Source organism: Acromyrmex echinatior, chromosome 4 (assembly GCF_024713525.1).
Source record: "Acromyrmex echinatior isolate Ae372 chromosome 4, ASM2471352v2, whole genome shotgun sequence".
In the NCBI taxonomy this organism is placed as follows: Eukaryota; Metazoa; Arthropoda; class Insecta; order Hymenoptera; family Formicidae; genus Acromyrmex; species Acromyrmex echinatior.
Genome location: NC_141855.1, coordinates 601,843 through 621,483, shown reverse-complemented (window position 1 = coordinate 621,483; position 19,641 = coordinate 601,843). Strand labels below are relative to the sequence as shown.

The 19,641-nt window shown below is 32.3% G+C and overlaps 5 protein-coding genes across 11 annotated transcripts; 2 read left to right on the top strand and 3 right to left on the bottom strand.

Annotated features, from left to right (window-relative positions):
- The first annotated feature begins 992 nt into the window (after positions 1-992).
- LOC105147619 (protein SET) lies at positions 993-1,484 on the top strand. Its single transcript, XM_011058766.1, has one exon. It carries the CDS (start codon positions 993-995, stop codon positions 1,482-1,484), a length of 492 nt encoding a protein of 163 aa, XP_011057068.1.
- A 250-nt stretch (positions 1,485-1,734) lies between these two features.
- On the bottom strand, positions 1,735-4,159 carry Dnz1 (DNZDHHC/NEW1 zinc finger protein 11). The gene is made up of 4 exons (XM_011058628.2): positions 3,076-4,159; positions 2,612-2,893; positions 2,305-2,463; positions 1,735-2,236 (listed from the first exon to the last, which is right to left on the bottom strand). Exons 1-4 carry the CDS (start codon positions 3,186-3,188, stop codon positions 1,960-1,962), a joined length of 831 nt encoding a protein of 276 aa, XP_011056930.1. The 5' UTR covers positions 3,189-4,159; the 3' UTR covers positions 1,735-1,959.
- Positions 4,160-4,369: 210 nt separating this feature from the next.
- Dp1 (satellite-binding protein 1 Dp1) lies at positions 4,370-13,971 on the top strand. Of its 3 annotated transcripts, XM_011058630.2 has the most exons (23): positions 4,370-4,492; positions 4,614-4,682; positions 5,730-5,932; positions 6,314-6,529; positions 6,704-6,910; positions 7,018-7,233; positions 8,641-8,824; positions 8,922-9,236; positions 9,332-9,441; positions 9,524-9,680; positions 9,795-9,970; positions 10,068-10,199; positions 10,280-10,426; positions 10,501-10,659; positions 10,743-10,877; positions 10,955-11,173; positions 11,247-11,382; positions 11,481-11,629; positions 11,705-11,833; positions 11,913-12,023; positions 12,184-12,381; positions 12,570-12,788; positions 12,865-13,971. In XM_011058630.2, the coding sequence occupies exons 3-23, from the start codon at positions 5,771-5,773 to the stop codon at positions 13,105-13,107; spliced, it is 3,720 nt and encodes a 1,239-aa protein (XP_011056932.1). In that variant the 5' UTR covers positions 4,370-4,492; positions 4,614-4,682; positions 5,730-5,770; the 3' UTR covers positions 13,108-13,971. The 3 variants fall into 3 exon arrangements, with proteins under 3 accessions (XP_011056932.1, XP_011056933.1, XP_087262023.1); XM_011058631.2 differs by lacking the exon at positions 4,614-4,682 and having other exon boundaries at positions 4,383-4,492; XM_087405897.1 differs by lacking the exon at positions 4,370-4,492 and having other exon boundaries at positions 4,499-4,682.
- Positions 13,972-15,302: 1,331 nt separating this feature from the next.
- LOC105147540 (dual specificity protein phosphatase 19) lies at positions 15,303-16,406 on the bottom strand. Its single transcript, XM_011058629.2, has one exon. It carries the CDS (start codon positions 16,404-16,406, stop codon positions 15,816-15,818), a length of 591 nt encoding a protein of 196 aa, XP_011056931.1. The 3' UTR covers positions 15,303-15,815.
- A 92-nt stretch (positions 16,407-16,498) lies between these two features.
- LOC105147621 (uncharacterized) lies at positions 16,499-19,315 on the bottom strand. Of its 5 annotated transcripts, none has more exons than XM_087405917.1 (6): positions 18,884-19,315; positions 18,103-18,231; positions 17,702-17,836; positions 17,367-17,513; positions 16,938-17,172; positions 16,499-16,868 (listed from the first exon to the last, which is right to left on the bottom strand). In XM_087405917.1, the coding sequence occupies exons 1-6, from the start codon at positions 18,934-18,936 to the stop codon at positions 16,569-16,571; spliced, it is 999 nt and encodes a 332-aa protein (XP_087262043.1). In that variant the 5' UTR covers positions 18,937-19,315; the 3' UTR covers positions 16,499-16,568. The 5 variants fall into 5 exon arrangements, with proteins under 5 accessions (XP_087262043.1, XP_087262045.1, XP_087262044.1 ...); XM_087405919.1 differs by having other exon boundaries at positions 18,865-19,312; XM_087405918.1 differs by having other exon boundaries at positions 18,821-19,311.
- Between the last annotated feature and the right edge of the window lie 326 nt (positions 19,316-19,641).

Sequence of the window (19,641 nt, the reverse complement as noted above, 5' to 3'; positions counted from 1 at the left end):
ACTAGAATTTTGTGGAAAGGTTGGCAATCTTTAAAATACAGTGTGCATACACACAAATTACACAACACAGATAAAAATAAGAATATCAATAAAATTACTCAAAATATATTTAATATTTAATAAATAATTATTACAAATGATCACATATGTTATATTCCCCTTTAAAATAAAAATTTCCATTTACTTAACTTCATTTAATTAATAAAATTCAATCGCGCACGATTGATAAAAATTATTATTATTAATTAATAAATACGGAAGGGTAATATAAACTAATAAAATTGTTATCAAAGGCATTAAAAAAATACGTATTCATTACCTAATAATAAGTTTCAATTTTCTAAAATTATATTAACAATTTTATGTATTTTCTAGAATACTACAATACAATCCTTGCAGCGAATAAATTTATTAGGCGAGGATATAGTTCCTAGCAATAATTATCTTAAATAAAAAAAATTATTATTTGTATCACTTGAAATATCACTTATTTCTTATATATATTTTATCTTTAAAAGATAAGAAAATTAATTTATTAATATAATATCAATTACATTCCCATGTATGTACTGTTATTAAATATATTCAACCTAAGTATTAACATGTAATTATTAAAACTATTGTTTGTTCATATTTAAATAAATACATACATATATATGTGTATATATTTTATATGTGATATATTTTATATATACATGTAAAATGATAATATATTCATATTATTAATCATTACAACAATATCATGACTTATTTCAAGCTATAATTAAATTAACTTTAAATTAATATAAACAACAAACGTTTCGGCTTACAAAGCCTTCTTTAGTGTTAAAACGCAGAAATATAATCTTAAATTAACAAACTGAAAATAACGAATACAATGAAAATTTAAAAAACCATCTGTGGTAAAGTGTGAATATATAAGAATCTCAATGCAACTTCTTCGTCTTCTAATATTTCTGCTATTTCTTACGCGGCGACACCACGTACGGCATATGGGAAATAAACAGAACAGAGTGCGACGTGGTGGCGAGAGCGCGTGTTTAATCACGTCGTCGTCAAACAAGAAGATCAAGGAGGAAGATTCAGGTTCGAGCGAGGGGGACGCCCGCGATTACGACGTCAAGATACAGAAGGCCAGTGACGAGATCCTCGAGGTCGAGAAGAAGTATAACAAGCTACGCAAGCCCTACTTCCAAAAGCGTAACATCAAGAGACTACCCAACTTCTGGATCACCGCTTTTGTAAACAACAAAGAAATAGCAGAAATATTAAAAAAAGACGAGGAAGATGCATTGAGATTCTTAAACAAATCAGAAGTTGAAGAAATCGAAGATATCAAATCTGGCTATAGGATTAATTTTTACTTTGATGAGAATCCATATTTCGAAAACGATGTTTTAATTAAGAAATTTTATCTAGGATCTTCTGTATCTCAAAATACATCTATTCGTTGGAAAGAGGATGCTGAATTCTTTATATATTGACACTTTATCACAGATGGTTTTTTTAAATTTTCATTTCGTTATTTATTCAGTTTGTTAATTTAAGATAATATTTCTGCGTTTTAACACTGAAGAAAGCTTTGTAAGCCGAAATATTTGTTGATTATATTAATTTAAAGTTAATTAATATAATATAATTAATTTAATTATAGCTCGAAATAGCCATGACATTGTTGTAATTCTTTAAGAAAATATACGAGCATTTTTACTCTAATTATTAATCATCTTAATATATTATGAGAATGAGTGTTTATTATATATATAATTTTCACGCTGTAGAAACGTTATAGCTACAAATCTGAATTCTATGTTATGTTAATAATTCGTACAAAGACATGTTAAAGTACTAATCCAAGGAATGAATTACTCTAATACACTGTTATATATAATATAAAAAAATAATACAAAAAATACCGTGTATGTGCAGACATGTAATACACTCGTTTCGTATACGATCTCAAACTTCGTGATCGATTAAATATGCGTCCTTTCTGAAAGAGTAACGCGGTGGATTGTGGCAAGGTAGTAGCCAAAATATTGGATGGCTCTTTCCACATACTTGAGACAACAGCGTAAACGTTCGTGGTGTATTCTTGTGATAGCGTTGCTGTATACCTTGGACGCGCTCCACGGCAGTTTCATCGCCTAGGATCGCTTGGAATTGATCAATTAGAATTGCTATGACAAACATACCAAATAACCCCGATTCCAAAACTAATGTTACACAATGTAAACTGCAATAAGTATTCAACGTTAGTATTTCAGTTATCATAAATTTCTTCATGAGAATGTAAGTACATACATGCGATTTTGTTTGACTGCAATATCGTTATTGCACTGTGGGCAGTCATAAATCCAAGACGTAATGACTAAAATAATAGCGTAGATAGCTAATGCACCAACGTAGACTAGAAACTGTATGAAGTACTTTTGATTCCTCTCACCAACGCAGTTATTGATCCTTAAATAAGAATAGTTAAGACTTTAATAAATGAACATGGAACATTAATCATTTAAATACAATAAAATTAATTAAAAAAATAAATTAAAATTATTATATTGATTTTTTAATATATTGCTATTATTTTCCGTACAGCTCATATAGTTACCATGGACAATGATGATCCATTTTTCTGATACAACGTTTACAAATTCTACAGTGATGTGCTCTAGGTGGTCTATATGTTTCACATCTAGTACACACTGTCCAATCATCCTTCTCATCACTTTCATGATCGTCACTTCCTCCGGAGACATGAATATCGGAAAAGTCCATTCTACTTTGTGGTAAGGGTACTATACCTGGATCACTGCAGACAGCTTTCAAATGTGCCATCAGAAGAAGAAGTACAACAGTATTAAATGCTATTATATGGAACGGACACCATAAGCTGAGAACAAGAAGATAATATTGCTGAATATGTTTTTCAAGAAGAAAGTAATAAATTAGAAAGACTGTAATAAAAAAATAAATGTGAGATGTCACGTAAAATGTGAAAAATTCGATATTAATAACTTAATGTTAATAACTTAATATCGATAATTTTTGTTAACAAACGTGTGTTATACCAACCTGTCTTGCATAGTGTGTAACACGATCCATCGTACCACAACATAGTCAGCGTAGAATACCGCCACATAGGTGACGATAATGCATACAATGCCACAGGGATCTCGGACGAACATTTTTTGTTTTCGCAAACGGCACACAGCGATTAATATCGCAGTTCTTCATCACTGTGTGCACAAGTGTCATGTCATCTGCTTTTGGGATGACCACATTATTAATCGTTGTTCAGGATTGATACAGTCAGCAGGTACCGTCGTGATGCCAATCGACGAGTTAATGCATAATCTGTGCAGAACCGTCGTGTTGACTTGACTTGACAAGCTTGGCGTTTAGAGAGAAAGTTTTGACGGAAGTGTGGTGGGATGTTTGGATCTTGACCGCTTTATTGGCGAGGTCTCCGATTGTTCTAGGAAAAGAAATTCTTCCTTTTTTAATCCTCCTTGGATTTCCAATCTACCGAGAAATGAAATTAATTGGAAAGTGGAGTAGAGGCCGATCTGTTAAACGGCACTACTGATTTCACTGGCAAGCGGTGGCGACAGCAGAAACGTAGTTCTGATACGGGCTTTAATCTCTAATGTGTAATCTGATACGAGCTTTAGCGCAAAGTCATACGAAAGTAAAAAAAAGGGTAAAGGGGCAAATTTGGTCGCTCAAATTACATTGAATTAATATATATTAAAAAAGTTACTTTGTAAAATAAATGCAGTCATATAATACAATCAACTTATTGTACATATATGTATATACATAACAATATTATGATTTAAAATATTTATATACTTTTACATTTAACTTTTCCAATTTCATATCAAGCGACTATTAGTATACACTAATCTAGAGCAGGGATAGAATTTGCTATAATTTGGATACTTTCCAGTAAAAGACACAGATGACACAGATTGATTTCTATTTAGGAGACACTAAACATTCCATCCTTCTTGACATTCAATGAATAACAAAGAGAGAACGACATTTGTGTCTTCTACTGGAAAATGCCATTTATAAATTTGTTATCATTGTAAAAATATAACTCTTGAATGACCGATTCAATCCTCTCGACTATATAGGTCGAAAAAATCGGATGAATCCAATTTGTGCTATGAAACGGATTTGGTTTATGTTGTTTTTTTCTGTACCTATAGCACATTCCTGAAGTCCTGGAAGTTTTCCTAGTCGATAACCAATCGTACGACGTTACATCTGCGTGTTCGTATTTTCATTGGAAAGTATTCTACGTGCATATTCGCAATTTCCAATCATATGGTAAGTATGACCACGTGGTAATTTGTGAACGCGACATTGGTATCCCGTAGTGACGCAAGCCCTTAGCCCCGCAAGCCTATCACATCCTTCAGGATCGTAGTGGTGACTTTCGGTCGTCCGACGGTCCTCCGTCTCATTTCACTTTGCGTTACCGGTAAGGAGAGTTGTGTGTCTCGCGGTAATGGGGCGATAATTTCGCTCCACGTTAATTTAATTAGATCTCGTGGCCCGAAGTGCGCCGCTCGCTCCTCGTAACCGACGTTGTACTGTTTCAGGCAAATCATCGTTAAACTGGCTACGTAATAGGCATTTATTACTTGGCCGGATTTCTTTATTACGGTAGAGTAAGTAGCAACTTGAAGAATCTGCTGTCCGTGTTGTGTGCGGAGAGGAGAGCGTGCGTGTCTTCTTTTCTTACCTTACCATCTTTCCCGGTGCCACTTGGGCCGTTCCTCGTTTCTTGGCATCATTTTTCATTCCGTCCCGTCATTTCCCTTCATCTCGCATTTTCTCTTTCGGCCCTTCTTCTCGCCACAACGTGCAGATGTTGGCCCCCAACGCGAGAGGTTAGCGATCTCGTGACGTGTCAAGTTAACGCTCCATTCCATATGGTGGTCTCAAATCTCAGCCATTGGTCATTGACGTGCACTTGGCGTGCATCTGTTTGTCTGATTCTCGGCCACGATGCTCCTCCGGGTTGCAAAATTCTGTCTTTCGGCTTTGGAAAAGATATCATCCCTTTAGCTACGCACGCCTCGCGCGGCACGAGTTGATATCTATCGTTTCCGCAAAATCCGGGTCGCCTTGAAAGAATTTATGCCGAATGCGAGAAAAAAAATATACTGTTGCGAAATTCTATCGCGATTCAATCGACCTTTGTGAAAATGCCCGGATACGTCCCCTCGCGATTATTCGGGTTATCCAGGAAAAAATTTATCATCGGTATTAACTATCGACGTCCCAGCAGATAATTTATCTTTTTCGTCGCAAAGTTAATTTAAAGTATCGCCATGTAATAAGTAGTATAATATAATCTGGAATTTAAGTAAAATGAAATTTTTATGTAAATGCGTGCACATTTGTATGTGCAAATGTATGTGTTGTCAAGATGCTCCCTGTATTTTTTTTTATTTACTTTGCAATAAAAAAATGTATGTATGTATGGATATATGAAACACGCGTGTATTAAAATATATATATATATATATATAAATTTTGCTATTTTTGTTAGTTCATTAATTTTTATATTATTATTGATATTATATGAATTATTTGTATTAATAATTAAAAATAATAATTACATTTATTTATATTTTATATGTATATGTATGTTATCATATATTTATAAAAAGATTGTCAGAAAGGTAGAATATTTCTGATTTATATTATAGTGCTACTGTAAGGACTTGGCACGAAACAGGACATCCGAAAAATGCAGCAGCAATCAGTAATGGAAGAGGGAACGGCCTATGAGCCACCTACTTACGACGAGACATTCCCTGTCCTCCCCGAATCATCTAGCTCCAATTCTGGACCGTTAAACATATTTTCCATAAGTAACAACTTACAACTTGGTCGTATTACTATTACACAGGTAAAAATTTATAAGAATTTATTTCTTACACGACTTGTTAAATATATAGATTTTTTTTTAATGAAGGACTTGCTGCAGGGGTGGATTAACTACTTTTAAAAAAAAATTGAGCAATCTAAAATTAAAGTGATAGAAAAAATGCCAATATTATGTGTTTACCTTATGAGATTAACTCACAACATAGTCAAATGTGATGTTAATATTTTTTCTATCATTTTAACTTTAGAATTTATTTATTTTGTTTTTACTAATGTATTGCAACAATTTGTTATAATTAAAGATATGCACATGAATTTGTAATTTAAAAAAATTAAAATTACATTTTACTGTACTGTTGAAAAAGTATTTATTCTTTTACATATTTTTTCTATTTTCATGTAGATGTTCCGCGTACCAGGGGAAGAACGCAAGTTTGATCATAGTGATAAATTTGGCGAACGTGAATCTATTCGTACATGTAAAACTATTATGAAAGAGACAAGCACTATTATCGAAATTGCATCATCTAAAGATCAATCTCTAACGTTTCTTATAACTGGAAAGCAAAATCAGGTTTTAGAAGCTAAACGGCGTATTTTGACAACGTTTCAAACTCAGGTAATTCTCAATTAAGAGATATACGTGCATAACTTATTATTTTACAAATATATACTTTGTATGTATTATTAAATAGAATGATTTCGATATTTTAACTTACTATTTTTTATTACAATCTTGCAATCTTCCTTAAATATACATAAATTATTCTATATTTTCATCAATTTTTTATAGGCAAGTAAGCAGATTAGTATTCCTAAGGATCATCATCGTTGGATTCTTGGAAAGCAAGGGCAGAGGCTAAAAGATCTAGAGCAGAAAACTGCTACAAAAATTAATGTACCTGGTGTCCAAGATCAATCAGATATAATAACAATTACAGGAACAAAGGAAGGCATTGAAAAGGCTGAACATGAAATTAGAGTTATTTCTGATGAACAGGTAATTTTTTAAATAATAAATTACTATACACAGATATGATTATTCTATCTATAATTGCACTTGTTGCAAGATAGCATATACAATAAATTTTGTCATAAATATTGCAGTCTAGGAAGGCTTTTGAAAGGATAACTGTGCCAAAAATATATCATCCATTTATATACGGTGCACATAATGAAAATCTCAATGCTATGATGGCAGAAACTGGTGCTCGCATCAATATTCCTCCTGCATCAGTACAGCAGGATGAAATAACTATCGCTGGTGAGAAGGAAGGAGTCTTGGCTGCAAAACAAAAGATCGATAGTATTTACAAAGATATGGTAAGTTAATAAAACTATTTTATATAATTTTATTAGCACATAAGTAATATATATATATATATTAGGTGTTGGAATTAATTCGTAGCGTTTTACAAGAGATGGCACAAGCAGTACACTATTTCGTTGTTACCTATAGTTCTGTATACATTGTAAACATCTATCATAGGACGTCATTTGCCGTACATAACCTTTCTTGAAATCATAAATAACAATACTGTATAATTCATTGAATATGTCAAAATTTGTGCCAGATAAAGTGTTTTTGCGGGGAGTTTTGCTTCATTACTTTAATATGAACAAAAGTGCAGCTGAAGCTCATCGTATTTTAGTGGATATGTATAGTGAACATGCTCTGGCTGAGCAAACGTGTAGGAAGTGGTTTGCACGTTTTAAAGCTGGTGATTTCGACTTGGATGACAAGGAGCGACCTGGTCAGCCGAAAAAATTTGAAGATAACGATTTGCAGGCACTGCTCAATGAAAACTCATGTCAAACACTTAAAGAATTATCTACGTCATTGGAAGTTGACTTCTCAACAATAGGAAAACGTCTTAAAAGTTTGGGCATGATCCAGAAGGAAGGACATTGGGTCCCATATGAATTGAAACCAAGGGATATTGAGAGACGTTTTCTCACGTGCGAACTGCTGCTTCAACGGCAGAAAAGAAAAGGTTTTTTGCATCGGATTGTTACCGGTGACGAAAAGTGGATCCATTATGACAATCCAAAGCGCAGAAAGTCATGGCGCCCGGCGAACCATCAACATCAGTGGCAAAGCCCAATATCCATGGCTCAAAGCTCCTGCTCTGTATTTGGTGGGATCAGAAGGGTGTCATATACTACGAACTGCTAAAACCGCATGAAACCGTTACTGGAGATCTCTACCGACGGCAACTGATGCGCTTGAGCCGTGCATTGAAGCAAAAACGGTCGGAATACTTCGAAAGACACGATAAAGTCATCTTGCTGCACGACAATGCTCGCCCACACGTTGCAAAACCGGTAAAAACATACCTGGAAACACTTAAATGGGAAGTGCTACCGCACCCGCCGTATTCTCCTGATATTGCACCTAGCGACTACCACTTGTTTCGATCATTAGCTCATAGCTTGTGCGAGCAGAAGTTCACATCTTACGAAGATTGTACAAAATGGTTCGATTCCTGGATTTCATCTAAAGATGAACAGTTCTTCCGACGCGGTATTCATTCACTGCCCGAAAGATGGTCAAAAGTAGTAGAAAGTGATGGGAAGTACTTTCATTAATGTATTTTTTAATGCTCATGTGAAATAAATAACATTCTTTCATTTAAAAAACGCTACGAATTAATTCCAACACCTAATATATATATATATATATATATATATATATATATATATATATATATGTGTAAATTTTTAATTCAGGCAAAAAGATGTACTACAGTATCTGTAGAAGTTCCCAAATCTCAGCATAAATATGTAATTGGACCTCGTGGTAGCACTATAGCGGAAATATTACAAACAACTGGAGTGAGCGTAGAAATGCCTGCACCTGACTCGGCAACTGGTACCATAACTCTTAGAGGACCCCAAGAGAAGCTCGGCCAGGGTAAGCAATTTAAAAAATTATTAATTAGTTTTTAAATATTATATCTTTAGATAACATATTAATTATTGCACATTTATTTATATTCTCATTTATATAGCGCTTAACAAGGTATATGAAAAGGCAAATAGTGTTCGCACTGCTGTGGTGGAAGCTCCGGTATGGATACATAAATACATCATTGGACGCAAAGGTGTAAACATCAAAAAAATTACTCAAGAAATGCCAAAAGTAAACGTAGAATTTACTGGAAAAGAAGATAAAATCAAGATAGAAGGCCCACCTGAAGAAGTAGAAAAAGCACAAAACGAGTTGCAGCTTATGGCCAACGATCTTATATCAAAGCTTACTTTCACAGAATTAAATGTTGACCCAAGATTCTACAAACATATCATTGGGAAAAATGGATGTAATGGTAAGTATTTAATATCGTTGCAATTTTTAATAATATCTTGTAATGCAAAGAAGAATGTCTGAGTTTGTATTAAATTTATTCTGCTTTTATTAAAGTGAATCGTGTTAAGGAAGGAACAGGTGTAGTGATTAGTATTTCTGAAAATGATGGCAGTAACGTTATCCGTATTGAAGGTAATCATGCTGGGGTATCAAAAGCTCAAACGGTATATATTTTTAATTAGTATCAAATATCGTTATTAAAAATATGTGAAAAAAATATTAATGTTTTTATTTTATAAAAAATAGGAACTTGTAGAAATGGTTAAAAAACTAGAAAATGAGAAAGAAAAGGATGTGATTATAGATCACAGATATTATCGTAACATAATTGGAAATAAAGGAGATAATATCAAAGAAATTAGAGATAAATTTAATCAAGTACAAATTGTTATACCTGGACCAGGTAAATAATTTATATACATAATTTTATACTGTATTAGTTTATAATATCACAATAAAGCATTTATATCGTTCTAACATTGTTTACAATTTTTATCAGCTGATCAATTTTTTTCAGGCGAAAAAGGAGACATAGTGAAAATTAGAGGACCTAAAGAAGACGTAGATAAGTGCCATAAACATCTAATGAAGTTGGTAAAAGAACTTAACGAAAGCAATCATGTATTGGAAGTACCTATTTTTAAACAGTTTCATAAGTTTGTTATTGGAAAAGGCGGTGTTAACATCCGTAAGGTTTGTATCAGGTTTATTTTTTTTTTTATTTTATTTTTTTTTACTAATTGCATTTATTATGACTTTAATCTTATTTATTATGAATTATGTGATACAGATTAGGGAAGAAACGCAAACAAAAATTGATTTGCCTGCAGAAGGTGAGAAGAGTGATGTTATAACTATCACTGGAAAAAAGGAAAATGTGGAAAAAGCGAAAGAAATGATACAAAAGATTCAAAATGAATTGGTAATTTGTTAATGTTCTATATATAATAAGTGTAAATAATTAAGAGATTTCTGTGAATACATAAATATTTATCGCACTAGGCTAATATCGTTACCGAAGAGATCACTATACCACCAAAGTTTTACAATTCTCTTATTGGTACCGGAGGTAAATTGATACATTCTATTATGGAAGATTGCGGAGGTGTTACGATCAAATTCCCTACGGCAGAAAGTAGAAGTGATAAGGTAAAAGAGAAAAAAAATTTTTGATCAAATTGTAATTGTTACGGATAAATGTATACCCTTGTATGTACACATAGGTTTGCATCAGAGGTCCAAAAGACGATGTGGAGAAAGCAAAAGCGCAGCTTTTAGAACTAAGCAATGAAAAGCAATTATCTAGTTTCTCGGCTGAAGTACGTGCCAAAGTTCAACATCATAAATTCCTTATTGGAAAGAATGGTGCCAACATCAAAAAGGTAGAGTGCACGAATTCAGTATAGTGTATTTCCAGATTTGATTTGGGAAGTAAATTTTTACATAAATTCTTTTTTGTTTATAGATAAGAGAATCCACAGGTGCACGAATTATGTTCCCGACAGAGGAAGATCAAGATAAGGAAGTGATTACAATTATGGGAAAGAAAGAAGCAGTTGAGAAGGCTAAAGCCGATTTAGAAGCTACGATTAAAGAGATTGTATGAGAATCGTTATTTTCGAATAATTCATGTAAATATAGATTATATCTCTGAAATCTTTTTTAACATATTTACAGGACAATATTATCGAGGGCGAAATTCGTATCGATCCTAAGCATCACAGACATTTTGTAGCACGAAGAGGCGGTGTACTGCATCGAATTGCTGACGAATGCGGTGGTGTGCAGATTTCATTCCCTCGGGCAGGCGTCGATAGTGATCGCGTTAGTTTAAAAGGCTCGCATGAGTGCATAGAAGCGGCAAAACAACGAATGCGAGAAATCGTTCAGGAACTAGTAAGTTTGTAGAACGAACACCGAATGTATCATCAAGCATGTATGTTTACTATTGTTTTTTTTTTTCAATTAGGAATCTATGGTAACGGTGGAATGCGTAATACCGCAAAGACATCATCGTACAGTAATGGGTGCAAAGGGTCGCAAAGTGCAAAACATAACATCTGAATATGATGTGCAAATTAAATTCCCCGATCGCGACATATACGGTTAGTATACTGTTTTCATCATCTCTTATGCAAATATATTCATCACAAATTGTTAATTTTATTGAATCAGTAAAAACTTTTATTTTGCATTATTCTAGATGAGCAAAAAGTGGAACAAGTTAACGGTGAAAATGGAGAAGGTGTGGAAACTATTCCAGCTTGCGATATAATTCGTATTACCGGTCAACCTGAAAACGTTGCTGCTGCTAAGCAAGCTTTACTCGATCTCGTCCCTATCACGATTCAAGTTAATATTCTTGTACTAATGTGCCCTCAATTATAGAACTAGTCTTAAGCAAGATTTTTTTCCCTTTGCATTTAGGTTGATGTTCCATTTGATTTCCATCGTTCGATAATTGGCCAGAAAGGTAAAGATGTGCGTGAATTAATGAATACATATGACGTACACATCATGCTTTCTCCAGCGGAGGAAAAGTTGGATTACATCAAAGTAACTTTGTTATACATTGATTATTGGAGTAATAATATAAATATTTATCTCATATACTTATCTTTTATCTATTTCTTAGATTTCTGGAACACCATCCTGCGTTCAAAGTGCCAAGGAAGCTATCCTTGAAAAATGCGAGGCTTTGAAAGCCGAACGAGAAGATCGAGCATTAAAATCGTTTGAATTAAAAGTAAGTTCATTATTAATTCATGGTTGATTTTCCAATAAATTAAAATTTAGAATATTTTGAAAAAAAGACGTCGAATATTTTTTAAAGAAAAATAAATAATATAAATAATAACACATCAAATGTTATCTCGTTATTACATAATTCACATTTATTCAATTAGCTTGAAGTTGATCCGGAATATCATCCAAAAATTATTGGGCGAAAAGGAGCGGTGATCAGTAAAATTCGTAGTGATCACGATGTTCAAATTATCTTTCCGCGCAAGGGTGATTCCGAAGAACATATTATTACAATAATGGGATATGAGAAGAATGCATTCAGTGCACGAGATGATATCATGAAGATTGTCAATGAATTGGTAAATCAGTTTTTATATAAATATTTCTATAAAAATATCCACCCCTATAGAAATAAAGTATTATAATTTATATATATATATATATATATATATATATATATACTTCTTTGTGTCCTCCAAAATATTTTATACTAAGGATTTTATTTAATACAATTTATTACTTTCTCTTATTCTCTTATACTTGTTAGAATGGTTTAACAAAAGAGGAAGTGCAGATACACGCTGCAGTTCATTCGCGTTTAATCGGTGCAAAAGGTAGAAATATCCGTAAAATAATGGAGGAATTTAAAGTTGACATAAAGTTTCCGAGAAAAACCGATGCTGACCCCAATATCGTAACTATCGTGGGAGCGGAAGACAAAGTAGCCGAAGCGAGGGAACGTTTACTGAATCTAGAGGAGGAATACGTAAGTAACATTTGCTTAAAGCTATTTATAATGTAAGAATTTTAAAACTATAATTGACAAAAAAATACAATGGCAGATGCAAGATGTGATAGAAAACGAATATCGTGAAAGTTTGCGTTCGCCTCAACGTGATGACGGTAACAACATCGGTGGCAGTGAGAATGATACTGGCTTCATCGTGAAAGGCGGACCATGGGAACAGCAACAACAGCCTCAAAGCGCACCGAATACAGCTAGTGTAGAAGAATTCCCGCAATTCGCTGGTTACTCTCATGTACCCGTTGTAACTCCAGACGGCCCTTGGGGAATTAAGCGTTAAACTATAAATCTGAAAAAATCACACTAAAAACCAATTGATGAAATCTAATAAGCTAACGAGATGTAAGGTAACTTTCCTCTGACAAACGGTATGTAAAATACATATGAGCATACACATAACACATACACACATGAAACACATCTTACACTTGCATATGCACTTGTGTTGGGTGGTTCCCTGTTCCATTACTGACGTTGTTGCTGCATACGACCTGGCCATTCTATTGGACTCTGACACTGGTTTACTACACACAACATTTGACGACGATGTTTATATTTACAATTCATAATACCGATGTCCTATGTATCTGTAACTGTAATGCATGTTGTCTTGAGTTTGTCGCCATGTCACTCGATCCAGTCGGACGTACACATGTACGTCAATTTAATCTCGTGGCTTTCATTTTTAATGATATGCTTTCCAGGTACAGATATGTTGTACTTAAGACTGTGGCTTCGTGGGAAATAATCGGATCAGCGTTCTGCGGAAGAAGACTAAATCCTCAAAAATTCCGAAGTAGAATTATTCTATAGTATTTTCTACTTAAGAAATGCAAATTGTCCGTGAATACGATTTGTATTCTACGATTAAATTTTTGTGTATGTTAGTTTCTTCCCGCAGAAACTGGCCGATTTATTCGTGTATTATATTATTTTCACAGATAATCTTTGTACTGCGTATAGACACTAACAGTCATACGTTGATCTTAGCATAATAATTTGTTAATTTATTTATATCTTTTTTGTACATATATCACATTTTCTCGTTATTTTGTGCCACTTAAGTGAAGTGGTTTCTAAACTACATCACGATTGTTGAAATTTATATTATAAAATTTTCATGAATCAAAAAAAAAAGAGGAAACGTAGGGGCTTTCTAGGGAAAAGTTTGTTCCTTAGAGGGGTTACGCAATTTTTAATTACATTAATTATTATCAACTCGACTTACGTCTCCATGATTTTAATACAAATGAGAGATCTGTCGATGCATTGAATGCATACTTATTAATAATGATGTCCAAATAACAAGATTTGTAATCGGAGATTGAAACCAGTATAATCTTCAGTAAATGAAATTTTTGATGCTGTATAGAAACAGGAAAATGTGTTTTATGCCATTTCTTCACATTTGCATTGTTCTCAATAAATAGAAATCATTTTCTTGTACTTGTAACATCAAAATGAATTATTATACTATTTTTAATCATTATAAGAAATCAATGTTGTATGTTCAAGAAACACGATATTTAGAAGGCCTTGATCCCGCGTCGCTTATTCATTAAGACTACGTTCCGTTGCATGCATAATGCGCATGATGTATCATTTATCCTTTAACACTTGCGAACAAAGATAAAATGATATCTCAAGCGCATTAATGTGTACAACGAAACGCAGCCTAAGATATACGTGAAATCGGCACTCTGTAGAGAATGGTCAAATTAAATCTGTTGAATGATGTTATGAATAGTGAACGATACACGAATTCCTTTCGATAGCCGGCTTTATTTATTCGTTCTACTTTAATATTTTGTACACCGTTTGATGTGCAAGTCTTTGCATTCTACTATTTATGAGGCCAACTAGCTAAGAAAAGGATATTCAGTTCAAGTGCCTTGTCTATTTTCTTCGAGACAGCTCATTTCAATTGTTGGAGGAATGTGAATAATAGATTATACATATAAATAAAAAGTACAATGTATATGTATATATATATATATGTATATATATATATATATATATATATATATATATATATATACATATATATTGTATTTATCTGGGATATCTGAAAATCACTGGATGATAAATACTCTTAAAGATTCCTCTCACGAATTCTCAATGTAATAGTTTTGAATTAAAAGTCTTTTACAAGCTATTTTGTATTTTTCGAATCTCATTTGCGGAAAAACACATTTTTAATGGATGGTCATTTTGAAACTATCGATGCTTCGATATTTGCAATAAAATATTAAAATATTAAATAGATATATTTTATCTGTCCTTAAAGTATCATCTAGTGATTTTAGGACAGCCTGTATATATACACATCACATGTACACACATATATAGATATTGATAATAATTATTCTATACAATATGTAATATGTAATAGAAGAAAGAGAAAGAGGTAATAGGTACCAATGTCGGTACATTGATACACTACTATTATGTGAATGAAATAATAGGATTATCATGTATACAGAAATTCACTTATATTTTTTAGATTTACAGTAATTTTTATAAATCTACTTGGTACGGCGACCTACGTGTCATCTCCAATGCATGGTAAATGTAAGGAAAAGCCAGAATTAGTAAATTTTAATATGCTTAGTTTTGGCTAAGAATTTCATAGATGCTGTGCATGAATATAATTTTCTAATGAGTTATAATAAAATATATTGTAATTATATAAAACAATATTCTCTGTACACATAAGTAAATAATGTTATAACACATGGATTATATTGTAACAATATACTACATTCATTGATCTATTTATCCATTTCCTATGGCATACATTCTTTTCTGTCCTTTCAAAATCTCAGTTCTAAGTAAAATAGCTCACAAAATCACAAATATATATGTATAAAATAAAATAATTCCTATTTTATTTTATTATAAACATTATGAAATATATAAAATTAGTCAAGTGCTGATAAATAATTTATCAATATAGAATAAGTACATAAAAATTCATATATTAGAACATTATGTTTCATAAACAAAAGTTGTATTTTCAATACTACGTAGTTGTTTCACGAATCCATCATTAGGTCTGATACAACTTCTTTCTCTTTTCACTATATTGTAAGCTTCGTCATATGATAATTTCATAATAATCATTAAATAAGCGATAACAATACTGGCAGAACGAGAAACTCCAGCGTTACAATGCACAAGAATATTTTCTTTACGATTCGTATATATAACATTGACACATTTTTTTATCGATGGCAATATATTCGATTCCGGTAAGTCTAACAAGTCACAGGTATGATACTGAATATCATCATATTTTTCGGAAAGGTTGACACCTATACTCAAAATATGTCGTATTTCATACTTTTTTAATATATCATTGCAAACAGCTGGATCTTGAGAACTGAGATATAATCCTGGTATTATACTGGCTACATGCAAATCAGGTTTTTCATCTATAACGAATGGCAGACTTTTTTCTAATTTCTTCACTTGACCATGTTCGATTTCATATTTGTTGCCAAGCTGATCCGTTATCACTGTTTTACATGATTTTAACGACGATTTTTTTTTCGCGATAAGATCTCGTAAATCCATCATGCAAAAATTAGTAAGTATTTATTATATAGATGTTGGTATTAGATATCAGGATGTCAAATACATTCGTTAAAAAAGATTATGAATTAATATCATTATCTACTAAATGATACAATAGATTATATTCTATTTTATATATTAAATAATATTTTTCAACTCTTACAATTAATAATCTTGTAACATATATTTTTTGTTTTCTATTCTTTCAACTGCAGTCCTTGTTTCTTCCCACTGTAGTTCCTCCAATTGCGATGTCTCCTCTTGCTCTTCCTCTGATAATATGGTACAACGTCTTAATTCATCTAGATCATATTCTACATTCAATAGATGTAAGCCATTCGGTGGTACAGGTGTAATACGGGGATTCCAGTTATGATGGGAAGGAACTTGTAACATTACAGTGATATCTTTCTCTGTTATTTTTCCCATTCCTAATGCAATTAGGGCACCAATCATTCGTCTGATCTGAACAGAATGTAGTACTTATAATTTTCTTACATACAAAAATGTATTTATTTGCGAATAAAGTATTACCTGATTATACAAGAAAGATCTTGCCTTGCATATGAAATGAAAGTATATAAAATTTTTAGACAGTGGATCAAAAGGCATTAAAGGTTGCGCCTCTTCCAAAGTAAAAGCTTGTAAAGCACGTACATATTGGATTTTGCGATTTGTTGTTGCTTTCGCGCTAAACGTAGTAAAATCTTTTGTTCCCATAAACAATTGTATACCACGTCTTGCTCTATCTATGTCAAAGTTGTATGATCTGAAAGATATGTCATAACGAAGGGTTAATTCATTTTATCTTGAAAGATAAAAATGACAAAAATGAATGAATTTATTAGAATATTTATATTTTATTGATGAATATATCTAGTAAATTGTTATTTTTTAAATTTTTCCGTTTCAAAAAAATCAATCCCCAGGACAAAGGATATTAATTTTACTTCAGATAATTACCTAAAATGATAAGTATGTATTGTTTCTGGTAAAGATATCCTTTGTTCTCCACATATTTTAGGTATCATAAATCTGTACAAATATGTTCGAGATTTACATGCAATTCTTACATGAAAATCTTGTGTGACAGGTATACATTCCAGTAACCTATGAAAAGGATTATTTTAATAAATAATGTTAACATTTAAAGCTCGATTGCACCAACATTACTTTGATTTTAAGCAAAACTTAAAACTTTCTCTTTCTTTTCTTAAAATCGACAGAGAGGGAAAGTCTCGCTTAAAGTTAAAATAACATTGGGACAATCAGGCCTAAAATGATTCTTTAAGAATTACCTAATGGTATGACCACATTTGGAAAAATAACGATTTACATATTTCTTTACATCTGAAGAATTATATACTGTATTATATTTGTTTTCGAGCTCTACATGAGCAGTATTGCCTAAAGCATGAACTCCAGCATCTGTTCTACAAAAATATACACTTCATATCATAAAAGATCAATGATAAAATAATTTAATCTTTCCAACAAACATATAGGAAGCAAGAAAATATGCAAATTAAAATTTACACACACACACACACACACACACACATATGCATACATAATCATCAGTTATATAAAATCAAATGTAAAATATTTTTGACAATAGATAAAATATTATAAGATCTTAAGTATATTAATTAACGATTACAGAATACAAAAGCAATATGAAACATAATAAACAGTTTACCTGCTAGAGAGACATAATGATGGAACAATTAGGCTTTTTGGTGTGACGGTTCGCAGAGCAGTTTCTAAAGCACCCTGGATAGAATCTGTGTCCCGTATAAAACTGTCAGGACTTTGCTTTTGTAAACCCCTTTACAAAATGTTGAATCACATGGTAAAAAGAAATAAAAGATATACAAATTTCATACGCAAAACAAGATATACTCGTGAATGTCGTGCCTAAATGGTACATTTATAAAATAGAATAAAATATTTTGTTACTTCTACTTTGCTGAGAAGAGACTTGTTTTACAAATATAAATTTAACCACATCAAATGAATATAACTTTAGTTATCGCTAAATCACATTCAAAGTAATAAATCTCACAGTTAAACGCCGCTCGCATTCGCACACGCTCATGCTATCCAAGCAATAAGTTCGTGTATACGTTAAAAAATAAATATTGTGTAAAGCTGATTCTACAATAAGTCAGTAGTCGGTAGTCTTAAGTCATGGTGGAGTCGGCTAACAGCCAACTTGTACGACTAAAATCGATTTTTTTTAAATTGACCAAATTGATTGATCGACTTTATTCCTTCCCATTAATCGAGCTAAACGATTCACTATATAATTAACAACTGGTAGATGCAAAAAAATCATAATCACCTATTTAAGTTAAAACTGGTTAAGACTTAAGATTTTCGACTATTGACTTATTGTATTAGAATTAGCATTATACCTGTACTGAGTACCAATGTACGAAAACCTAAGAAAATATCGTACCATAATTTTATTTTCTTACACATGAAAACAAGAGTTGAAAGAAACCTGAGAGAAATTATTCCAAAAAATCATCCCGGCATTTTTCACGTGGCCTTCAATGGCCTCGAAAGCTACCGTACACTAGCGACACCAACATCAATTTTATAAATTAATGTGAACTACGTTCGACGTGAACACTCACGTTTCGACACTGTTAATAAAATCGTAGTGTCGATAAATAGATTTGGTGCTAATTGTAGGAAATTAATCAATCGATAATTTCTCTATATTGAATTGTATTTGGGGCTATTTTCACCAAGCTGAATCCGATTAACTTAGCAGGCCTAGTAACTTTGCAGGATTTCAACTGAAGCTGTCGGAGAAAAAAATGTGAACTGAAGAGTTCACATATTTCACTAATTATAATTAACTATAATTTTACATTAAACACAAAAAAAATAGATTATTAACAAACAGTTATCAGAGAGAAATCTTGTTACATAAGTTAATATTATAAATCTATATTTATAACTTCTCTCTGCATTTTTTCTCTGACATCAGCTTTAGTTGGAATCCTGCAAAGTTACTAGGCCTGTTAAGTTAATCGGAGTTTGATGAAAGTGGTCCTTAATTATGATCGACTAATTTTTTACAACTTAAGGTGCTTTTTCATACTGATGCTCGACGTTCATTTCTACATCAAATAAGCCATAGTGATGAAAATTAACGCTTGACATTCGTTAATTATTATCACGTCATCTGTTTTGAAAATGAGCGTCGAGTGTCAGTCATGAAAAG